Source organism: Mesoplodon densirostris, chromosome 1 (assembly GCF_025265405.1).
Source record: "Mesoplodon densirostris isolate mMesDen1 chromosome 1, mMesDen1 primary haplotype, whole genome shotgun sequence".
Classification (NCBI taxonomy): Eukaryota; Metazoa; Chordata; class Mammalia; order Artiodactyla; family Ziphiidae; genus Mesoplodon; species Mesoplodon densirostris.
In genome coordinates, this window is record NC_082661.1 from 14,239,838 (window position 1) to 14,252,042 (window position 12,205).

At 35.4% G+C, this 12,205-nt stretch overlaps 1 protein-coding gene across 1 annotated transcript in view; it reads left to right on the forward strand.

Moving 5' to 3' along the window:
• PDZD8 (PDZ domain containing 8) overlaps nt 1-12,205 on the forward strand; it is an 86,751-nt gene that overhangs the window by 37,585 nt on the left and 36,961 nt on the right. Inside the window, exon 3 of the mRNA XM_060099107.1 lies at nt 11,067-11,169. Coding sequence (XP_059955090.1) covers nt 11,067-11,169 — 103 coding nt within the window. The remainder of the gene's footprint in view (nt 1-11,066; nt 11,170-12,205) is intronic.

Below are 12,205 nucleotides of genomic sequence, written 5' to 3' on the forward strand. Positions count from 1 at the left end.
TTACTTCACTCTGTATGACAGACTCTAGGTCCATCCCCTCACTACAAATAACTCAGTTTCATTTCTGTTTCATATTTCTTCTTGACATAATTACTCTTTTATCATTATGAAGGTTCCCTCTTTGTCTCATAATATTTCTTGTCTTACTATTTATTTCATCTGATATTGATATAGCAGCTACAGATTTCTTATTATTTTCATGGTGTATGTGTGTGTGTGTGTGTGTGTGTGTGTGTGTGGTAGATATATATATATATATATATTTTTTTTTTTTTTTTTTTTTTTTTTTTGCGGTACGTGGGCCCCTCACTGTTGTGGCCTCTCCCGTTGCGGAACACAGGCTCCAGACACGCAGGCTCAGCGGCCATGGCTCACGGGCCCAGCCACTCCACGGCATGTGGGATCTTCCTGGACCAGGGCACGAACCCGTGTCCCCTGCATCAGCAGGTGGACTCTCAACTACTGCGCCACCAGGGAAGCCCTATCTTTTTTTTAACAACCTTTTACTTTCGATCTATTTCTGTCTTTATATTTAAATTGTATCATATGTCATAAACAGTTGGCTTTTGCTTTTATGTGTATAACAATCTCTGCCTTTTCATTGGCATGTTTAGTTCCCTTATACTTAATGTAGTTATTGATGAGGTTGTGTTTTTAGGTCTGCCATTTTGCCATTTGTTTTTTGTCTCGTGTTTTTTTTTTTCTCTCCTCTGTTTCTTTTCATCCTTCCTGTCTTGTGAATCAAATCTTTTTTAGTATTCCATTTTAATTCCTTTATTGGCTTGCTAACTATAGTTTTACACTGTGTATGTAGTTGCTCTAAGAATTGGAGTATGCATCTTTAATGTATCCCATATACTTAGAATATTGTTACTTAAGGTAAATTACAAGAACCTCATAATAGTATATTTCCATTTATGCCCGCATCATCAGTGTTGGTCATATACAGGTATCCCCTGCTTTTTGAAAGTTTGCTTTACACCACTTCACCTTTATGAAAGACCTACTTTAGTACCTGTTTTTGCTAACTGAAAGAAATTTGAAGAGGATTTTTACTTTTACAGAAATTGAAAAGAGAAAATGTCATTCAACCTTTGTTTTGCAGCAAGCTGTTATAGAGGTAGCTGTGTACCCTAGCAGCAGTGAGAGTGACACCACCAAGCTCCTTCTCTGGGAACCACATTCAGCATCCCAGCATCAAGCCGCTGTAGCTTTGAACTGTGTCTGTGAACATCTGTGCTTTATCTTGATTTATTTTGTGCATCCGTTAGTAAGATGTGTCCTAAGATAATTGCTTCTGCCCTTTACACCATTTTGGCTTACAAAAAGTTTCATAGGAATGCTCTACTTTTGGATAGCAGGGGGAAACCTGTATATTACATTCATATATGTTATTAACCCATCAGTAGTGTTATTTTTAGCTTTAAACAGTCATATGTCTTTTAAAGAAATTAAAAGAAACAATTTTTTTTTACATCTACTGTATATTTAACATTTCTATTGCCCTTCATTCCTTCCTTTAGATCAAAGTTACCATCTGGTATCCCGTCCCTCCAGCCTCAAGAACTTCCTTTAGCATTTCTTGTTATTTAGGTTTGCTGGCAACAAATTCTCTTTTTTTGTTTATCTGGAAATTTATTTTTCATTCAGTTGTGAAGGATAGTTTTCCTGATATAGACGTCTAAGCTGACAATTATTTTCCTTCAACACTTTAATTATTTCAATCCTATATTCTGATGAGAAGTCAGCAATCAATCTTACGGCTCCTCTCCATGTGCAATGTGTCATTTTTTTCTGTAGCTGCTTTCCAAGTTTTCACTTTGGCTTTCAGTCCTTTGACTATGTCTAGGGGTAATTTTCTTTGTTTGTTTGTTTTTAATGCTTCTATTTCAGTGAACTTCTTGGATATGTGCATTAATGTTTTCAGTCAAATTTGGGAAGTTTGGGGGCATTATTTTTTCAGATATTTTTTCTGCTTCTTTCTTTTTCACCTCTCCTTATGGGATTCCAAATTACATATACGTTGGGCTGTTTCATTTTCCCCATAGGTCCTTGAGGTTCAGTTTGTTTCTTTAAACTCTTCTTTTTTTCTCTGTGTTCTTTGGATTGAGTAATACTAATCTGTCTTCAAGTTCACTGAGTCTTCTGCTATCTCCAGTCTGCTATCTCCAATTTTTAATTTCATTTATTATGCTATTCAGCTCTAGAAGTTCAATTTTGTACAGTTATCATTTCTCTGTTGAGAATACCTATCTTTTCACTCATTATTGTGTTTTCTTTCATTCTTTGAACAAGATGTTCTTTCAATTCTTTGAGTATATTTTTTTTTCTTTGAAAAAAAATACATAAATGCTGCATTGAAGTCTTATCATCTGGACCCATTAGGAGTCAGTTTTTATTGACCCCTGTCCTGTTGACCATCGGTCATACCTTCTTCTTTTCTTTGATTGAAAACTGGACATTGTAGATGATGAGTTGTAGCAACTCTGTGTTCTCTTATATTCTGAGGATGATTGATTTTCTGTTCTAGTGGGCAGTTAACTTGCCTATTATCAAGTTGCAAACTTTGTCTCCGTACTCTTCCCACCCTCCCCATCTTCCCAGCAAAGCATATATTTCTCTCATATATTTCTCTTCTTCCTTTGTCTTCCCACTGCTGCCTTTTTAGACTGGTGCCCTAATTTTTCCTTCTTTATTTAGCAATCAGCCAAGGATTTGAGCAGAGATGGGACTTACCCTCTCAGTGATTTCTTTGTCTCCCCATAATTTCTAGCTGCTCTGCTGGCTCTGCTGGCTTTGCACTGTATCCTGATTCTTGAAACCCATAAGGCTTCAACTTTCTGCTGCTTGAACTACACCACCGTTTTCCTGCAGCCATAGCCCTGAGCTGTGAAAACCCCACGCTAGCAGTTTGTACTCCTTGTTGCAATTTTATGAAATTAGACTTTCCTCTGCCTTCTGTCTGCTTTGGGAAGGTTTACATTGTCTTTAAACGTGTTTTTAAAATTCTTTTTATCCAGTTTTTATAACTTCAGTCTGTTGGAGAGTTTGTGTGACCACTTTACCACTATTACCAAAAGTACTGTTCACTTGGTTTTCTTGTAGATGTTGTTGACAGGTATTGCCTTTGTTTTCCTGGTTGTTCTTTGTGCTTTAATGGGAGGATTTGGGAGACTCAAAACCATGCTACCACCACTGCCATCCTTCTAGAACCAGAAATACATATTTTTACTTTGATTTTATAAGGCAAAGGAAAGGATTTAATTATGTGATTAAACTATTTTGAAATAGAATCAGCTGTTTCTTTTATTAGGTGAGGCAGCTTCAAGGTAAAAATTTGGTAGAAGGAATTAATACTTTAAGTAGCATTATATCCATATTATATAGTGAAATGTTTAGTTCTTCTATAGAGAAGGCTATTAACATGGAATTTTGAAATTCGTTTACAAGATGAGCTGTTTTAGAAGTTAAAACCAAAGAAATATTTCTAGCTTGCATTTGTTTGTGGTCTTCCATTTATTTTAGTATTGAGTTTGATTATATTCACTTGTTTATTTTTGACTCAAGTGGTAACTGTTTTTTTAAAAATTTTATCTGAAGTAAATAAGGCTAAATATTAACTCCCCGCCACCCCGAGTAGTTGGTAAATGTGTGTTCCTTATACTCTGCATTTATTTTAATGTTTGACAGTTTATCTTTTTTAAAAAGAGAAAATATCTAGCTAAATTTGAGTATATTTGGGGGCATGACTCTACAAATACCTCTGTTGTTACTAATAGCGTTTACTTATTACCTGCAATATATAGTATATGGTAGGTACTTTGCATTCATTATTTCAGCCCTCAGAACATCTTTATGAGATTAGTATTATATCCATTTTACAGATGAAGAACTGAGATCCATAAGTTACTTGCCCAAGACCCCATAGCTGGAATTTGAATCTAGGTTTGTTTGACTTCAAAATCCTTCACTCGTTCTATCTTCATAGCCTTTTTTTAAAACTTGTTGAAGAAAATTTTGTTTCTTAAATTTTTCATATTATGTTAGAGTATATAAATTTTGGAAATTTTTTTTACCTATTTGAAGGCAAGTCATTATATTTTTTTAAAAATTACCTTTTCACGAAGATCTTGGGATATAGAAATGTGCATTAGTAATGAAGCATCATTAAGATAAAGGCTGAAGTTGTTTCCTTCATGGAGGAGAGATGAAAGGAAATTAGCTCAAACATGAGACATTTAAATTTTTGTAAGGGAAAACTTCCACTCAGAACGAATTACTTGGAGCTGTTGCTGAATATACTCCTAGTGGTTTTTAAAGCTATATAGATCTATAATCATAAAGGCCTGTCAAGGTTGCTTTTGACTAGAAGAAGACATTTCAGAAGATTCCAAATTTAGAGTTCATTTGTCCTGGGTTTATGTAGGTATTCTTTCCCCACCTCCTCTTTCCTAAGATTACTGTGTTGGAAAATAATATTTTTTCTTTTGTAATTGTACAGGCATAGCTCCAGAACACCACAATAAAGTGAATATGACAATAAAGCGAATGACATGAATTTTTTGGTTTCCCAGTACATATAAAAGTTATATTTATACTATACTGTAGTCTGTTAAGTGTGTGATAGTATTATGTCTAAAAAACTGTACATACCTTAATTGCAAACTACTTTATTGCTAAAAAATGCTAACCGTCATCTGAGCCTTCAGCGAGTTGTAAAATCTTTTTGCTTGTGGATAATCTTGCCTCGATGTTGATGGCTGCTGCAACTGATCAGGGTGGTGGTTGCTGAAGGTAGGGGCGGCTGTGGTAATTTCTTACAGTAAGACAACAGAGAAGTTTGCTGCATTGATTGACTTTTCCTTTCACAGATGATTTCTCTGTAGTGTGCAGTGCTGCTTGATAGCATTTTACCCACAGCAGAACTTTTTTCAAAATTGGAGTCAGTCCTCTCAAATCCTGCCACTGCTTTATCAACTAAGTTTATGTAATAGTCTAAATCCTTTGTTGTCATTTCAAAAATCAGTTGAGTTTGCCATCTTACATGGGAATGATTGGTGGTGCCCCAAAATAATTATAATAGTAGCATCAAAGATCACTGATCATAGATCACCATAACAAATATAATAATAATGAAAAAGTTTGAAATAATCCGAGAATTAACAAAATGTGACACAGACACGAAGTGAGCAAATGCTGTTGGAAAAATGGTGCTGATAGACTTGCTCGATGCAGGGTTGTCACAAACCCTCAATTTGTAAAAAATGCAATATGTACGAACTATATAGTAAAGCAAAGAGCAACAAAGCAAGGCACAATAAAACGAGGGTATGCCTGTATACCTCTACTGCTACTTCATACAGCAAAACAGCTGTTTTAATTCTTCTGATGTCTGAATTGTAAACGAATTTAAGAAATTAAGTATGAACCCAGATGACATAAAGCCAACACTATGTTTTAAAATGCCAAACTCCAAAATGTTTAAGTGTAATGTTGGCATGCTATATACTTATATATGATACTTTCAACAAAAGTGAACTGTAAAATGAACTGTGGTCAGAAAAATAAGAATTCAAAATAGTGTTTTATCTGAACTTACCCTCTCTTTGCACCATTATTCCATGACTGTCAATTAGTTCTTCTAATGAATTTATTGATGTCTGAAGGTGATATTAAGATACACTGTTTTCAGAAATCGCTGTTTATATATGGATTGCATAGAAAGAGAAATTGAAGGCCCAGAGACAAGAGGTATTTAGGTTAAAGGTGAGGAAGTAAATTCTTGAAAGACGTGTATTAGTAGAAACAGGAAGGGATAACTGGTATAAGTAGGATAGGGTTTAGTGACTGACTGAATATGTGGATGGGAATAGGTGGAAGAGGCAAAGGAATGTTAAGGATTTGCGTTTAGGAGAATTATGGTCTCATTGACTTTGATTTGGTCATCAAGTATTGATTATTTTCTAATATTAGAGATATAAAGATCAAGACAAAGCTTCTCCCTTTCAGGACTATGGGGGCAATAGAGGTGCTTGTTTCAGAGGGAGATGAGTTTGACTTTATATGTCTTAAGTAGTAGGGCATGGTTAGATTTCCCTGTAGAAGTGTTCTGCAAACTTGACGGTTTAGACATGGAGAAGGAGAAAGACAGGGACTGGAGATTAGGTTTGGAGGTCTTCGTCATAGACAGGGAGAGTTAAGTCCTGGGTGGGATAATTTCCAAGGGGGAGGAGTATAGACCAGAGGTAAGCATATATAGGAGGTCAGCCAAGTTTGATTCTTTTCACAACCCTTGAGGTGATATTTGACTCCCTTCAAGTGTGAGATTCTTCTTTCAAATTAAGTTTAATCATCCAAAAAAAGAAAAAAAGATTTTTGGTTTTCACTTTTGATTATAAAAATGACTTTCTTATAGAAGGGTGCACAGGGAATTCCTTTCCTTTTCTCAGTGGTTTGGTCTTGAGTCATATAAATTCTCTGTTTGTTTCTTGTTAGGTGATGTTTGTGCTTATGCTCAACATGAGGTTTCAATATACCTTTGCCTTTAAAAAAAATAAACATTTTGAAATTGGAAAGAACTTTTATAGAGCTAATAGCTCTTTCCAGAGACAGATGTCTAAAGGCGATTTTCTTTGCCTTTTTTGTTTGCAGTACAGACTCCTACTCCCTTAGGAAGTAGTAATAGTACAAATGTATTTGTACTCGTTTCTTGCTAATTCAGTATATGTTGAGTGTTCATTTCACTCAAAATATGTATTAACCAGTGACCGTTGCTACTTGTTTCTGGTGATTATATAATTTGAATGGTAAATCTTTGTTTAACTCAAGACTGAATTGTACATGTACAATGAAAGTGGATACTTTTGTTTTAAATGTTCTATGTAAACTAAAGCAATGCCTTCTTAATTCACCCAGTTGGCTGGTACTAGTGGTACAGTGGAAACTCCTTTCTGGCGTTTATCTAGAAAATTATATGTTTTTCCAAATCAGTCAAGATATCAGTCAAGAAATCAGGAAAATGGGGGATACTATTATTCTTCTTCTAAAAGAATTAAATCTTAATCAACATAGAGTCATTAGTAGTTGAAGGAATCCCCTGATTGCAAGTCGAAAGCAGGTTCAGGCTAACATAGGAATTATGTCCTGGGAACCAGATCTGGTGCTTGTAGGAGAGAAACAGTCAATCTAAGCAGTCAGTCTCAGGTATCTCTTTTTCCCTGTCTGTTGCTAATGGTGGGTCATTCTTGCAAACAAAATAAATATTAAGAAGTTTATACACATAATATACTTTATACAGATCCTAAGAAATAATACTTTTTTAAAAGAAATAAATTTTCTAAGCAAAATAGATCCTTACTAAATTGGCATTATGACACATGGTTTAGTGTAGTGTTGTTAGCTTTTCTAGAGTACTAGTAATGTTTGCTCAGTTCTTCCAGAATATTCACCATTGGCTACAGATCTTTGTAACTACTTTAACGGAAGAAATGTAAAGAGTAGAAGTGAGTATCGTGGAGTGCTCTGACATAGAATCAGAAGTTGATCTAAAATCAGAATTAATAAAAGCAGTATCTATTTCAATGGCAAAATTAAATTCAGGGTAATCAGACAAAATATTTTCATCCTTAAGAAAAGAAATAAACATCTGAAGCAACATAGAGCCTAACAAATCAACCTAAAGGTGTTTTTGGAAGTACTTTTAATAGTTGATCAGTTGCTTTTAAAATGAAAGTTTTCTGTATCTGGAATATTTGTCACAAAACAAAGATCAAGGCTATCTGATAGGGCAGTTAATGTTTTATGTACTTTAAAATTTCATTGTTGGGCTTCCCTGGTGGTGCAGTGGTTGAGAGTCCGCCTGCCAATGCAGGGGACGTGGGTTCGTGCCCCGGTCAGGGAGGATCCCACATGCCGCGGAGCGGCTGGGCCCGTGGGCCATGGCCGTTGGGCCTGCGCGTCCGGAGCCTTTGCTCTGCAATGGGAGAGGCCACAACAGTGAGAGGCCCGCCTACTGCAAAAAAAAAAAAAGAAAAAAAATGTCATTGTTAAGAATGATAACTATTAAATGTTAAATATTTGTGGTATTTCAATATTTTAAATGATTTTTATTTGGATTTTTTTTTTTTTTTTTTTTTTTTTTTTTTTTGCGGTATGTGGGCCTCTCATTGTTGTGGCCTCTCCCGTTGCGAAGCACAGGCTCCGGACGCGCAGGCTCAGCAGCCATGGCTCACGGGCCCAGCCGCTCCGCGGCATGTGGGATCTTCCCAGACCGGGGCACGAACCCGTGTCCCCTGCATCGGCAGGCGGACTCTCAACCACTGCGTCACCAGGGAAGCCCTGGAATTTATTTTAAGGGACCCTTCTTTTAATATTTTCTGTTATCAAATGTCAACATCAGATAAAAATCCATTTTCTATTTTATTGAAATACATAATCTTATTGCAGTGTATTGATTCATAGTAAAAATAAAACAAGCATTTATTATTATATCTTTTTGTAACAAATCTCTGAGACTTTTGATATAACCCTAATGAACGCTCATTATTCGTTTTCTCTTTAAACAGCTTTATTGAGATATAATTCACATACCATATAATCTATCCATTTAAAGTATATGATTTAGTGTGTTTTAGTATGTTCAAAGGGTTCTACAGCCATCATCACAGTCTAATTTTAGAACATTTTTGTCCCTCTCAAAAAAACTCCATACTCATTAACAGTCAATTCCTAATCCCCCTAGTCCTCCTCCCCCAGCCCTTAAGTAATCAATAGTCTACTTTCTGCCTCTATAAATTTGCCCATTTCCAGACATTTCATACAGTATGTGGTCTTTTGTGACTGGCTTTTTTCACTTAGCTTGTTTTCAGGGTTCATCCATATTGTAGCAGGTATCATTACTTCATTTCCTTTTGTTGCCCAATAATATTCCATTGAATGTATATGCCACGTCTTATTTACCTATTCATGAGCTGATGGACATAAGGGTTGTATTCACTTTTTGACTGTTATGAATGATGCTGTTATGAACATTCATGTCAAGTTTTGTATGAATGTATGCTTTCATTTTTCTTGGTTATTTACCTAGGAGTGGAATTTCTAGGTCATATGTTAACTCTATGTTAACTTTTTATGGAATTGCCAGAATATTTTTCAAAGTGGCTGCATCATTTTACAACCCCTCCAGCAATGTGTGAAGATTCTAGGTTCTCCACATCCTCACCCATACTTGTTATTGTCTCTTTTTTAATTAGCCATCTAGTGGGTATGAAGTGGTATCTCATTGTGGTTTTGATTTGCATTTCCTGATGGCTAATGGTGTTGAGCATATTTTCATGTGCTTATTGGCTTTTTGCATATCTTCTCTGGAGAAATGTCTATTCATTTTCTTTGTCCATTTTTAAATTAGGTTATACTAGGTCCTTACGAGATACATGATTTGCACATATTTTCTCCCATTTTGTGGATTGTCTTTTTGCTTACTTGGTGGTATCCTTTGAAGCACAAAAATTTTTCAGTGAAATCCCATTCACCTATTTTTTCTTTTGTTACTTGTGCTTTTGGTGTCCTATCTTAAATCATTGCCTAACCCAAGGTCACAAAGATTTGCTTTTATGTTTTCTTATTAGACATTTAGGTCTGTGACTTATTTTGAGTTAATTTTTGTTGTGCTTTTTTAAAATGTAAAAAAAGGTGTTATGAAAAATACAGAATGACTTATGGTTTTAGGGGGAGGTTCCAAGCATTATGCTTTCTTATTCCTGAATCCTGTAATATCTGTTGAGAATTTGAGAGTACTAGCTGGTGCATAGCCTTCTCTGCATGACCATAAAGGCCTTTAGGTAGTTTGCTCTTTTGGACACATGGTGGCAGCAGAGCTTTGATGAATGAAAATTCTCATTTTCCTAAACTTAGTATTTTATAATTATGAATCTTCTTAATGCTCTTGGCAGTAAATTGTTGAGCAGTTAAGTTTAAATTGCCTTTCAGATTAAAACTTATTTAAATTTATGAACTTTTCTTTGCCATGAGTTTATTCTGACTTTTCAGGTTATGAAGCCAATTTACGAGGTATGGACGTGATTTGCTTGAGTTCTCCAACCTTAGGACACAATTTTCTCTTATTACTCTAAGGTCTTTTATCCACTTTTCTTTCATTATCTCACTCCTATCCCTGTGATCTTCGTGTAGAGATAAAGTAATAGAGTAGCAGTCAAAATGTTGATTAATGCTAAAGATAGTCTCAAACTTACTCCTAAAAAACATTGGCAGACTTACATTCTGACTTAGAAGATAGATAACATAGAAGTTGAGCATGTGGGTAACAGTTTTTTCCTTCAATAAGAAAAACTGCTTTATGTCTTCTCAAGATTGGACCCAAGATTTCCTTTTTAGATCTGAATATTAAACAGTAAAATTAAGTGATACAATTATTCCTTGACAGTTATTTTCAAGATAATAGAAATAATAAACATTTATTGAGCACTGACTGTTTGCGAGACACTATGCTAAATGTCTTATATGCATTGTCTTTTATTCTCACAACAGCTCTAAGAGGTAAGTTTTATTTTTGGCCTGAATTTTCCAGAGGAAGAGATGGGTTTAGAGAAGTTAAATAATTTGCCCAAGGTCACATGAGTAGGTAGAGATGTACGTGTATGTATGTGTGTTCATAGCAACTATATTGTACTATTTTGTGTTTAATTTTTACAGATATGGTATCATACTGTATAGATGTATCACTCTGCAACTTATTTTTAAAATTCAAATCTATAGCTGATTTGAAAATCTATAGCTTTTGCTACTGTGTATAGATATCTGGTCAATTTGTTTACCTCATGAATAGATACCACTTTCTATTTCTTTGATTTAGCTGCTGAATAACAGCTTGTCCTAGAATTTCACCTAATTTTTAGCTTTACTTTTCCAGTAGAGGGTATACGAAGTGTTTAACTAAATTTTTTCCTCTGTTGACAGTAATTTATTACTTTTTAGTATAATGATCAGAAAGAAAAAGTTTAATGCATATAATTGGTATAATAGTCCCCTTGTTTTATTTTATACTGCAGGTTACTTATTTTTGGATCCTATGACAGAGAGGCAAATATTCATTGCACACTTGAGCTGAGCAGTGGCGTTTGGGAAGAAAAACAAAGGAGTTCTATTAAGACGGTAAAATAGATTTGCATAGCTTTACATCTGTATAAAGTTTATATTCTATAAGTGTTGTTTTATTAATATTTCTGTATCCTAGAGTTATTTTTGGTCATATGCAAATAATTATGAATAGCTCTTAATTTGTCTTGTTGCAATATATCCATAATAAAATGAATCATGTAAAACTATAGTATTAATTGCTTGCATAAGAAACCTTGTCTAACTAATTTTCCTTTTATAACTTTAAAGTTGTTTCATAGTTGTGGAATCAGGAGGAAATGATTCCGAACACCTTAGAAAGCTTGTAAATTCAGAGCATTCATTCATTGATCAGATATTTCATGAGCACTTACTTTGTACCAGGCACTGTGTTAGATGCTGGGGAAACAGTTCAAGACAAGAGACCCTGTTTTTGTGGTGCTGTCATAGGGGAGAGGTTTGATAATCGTCTGCCTGTAGAGAGAAAGGATTATAGGACGGTGGGGTAAACCTGAGAGATCAGATCAGTTAGGAGGTATTTAGGGGGAGGTGTTGGCTACTTTAACTAGGTGGTAGCCAAGGAAATGGAAAGAAGAGAATGGATTTGGGACATACTTTTGGTGTGTGAAGGACTTAGAGTTCCAGTTTCTTTTTTGATCTCTCTCAAAAGAAACTCACCTAAATTGCAAGACTTTGAAAAAAAATGCAAAGGCTTTTAAAATATTTTAAGTGCTATAATTAAAAATACACAAAAACAGTGCTTTACTCTCAACATTTTTTAAAAATTTTATTTATTTATTTTTGACTGTGTTGGGTCTTCATTGCTGCATGCAGGCTTTTCTCTAGTTGCAGCGAGCAGGGGCTACTCTTCATTGCTGCGCCACGGGCTTCTCATTGCAGTGGCTTCTCTTGTTGTGGAGCATGGGCTCTAGGCTCATGGGCTCTAGAGCGCAGGCTCAGTAGTTGTGGCCCACAGGCTTCGTTGCTCCACTGCATGTGGGATCTTCCCAGACCAGGGCTTGAACCCATGCCCCCTGCGCTGGCAGGCAGATTCTTAACCACTGCACCACCA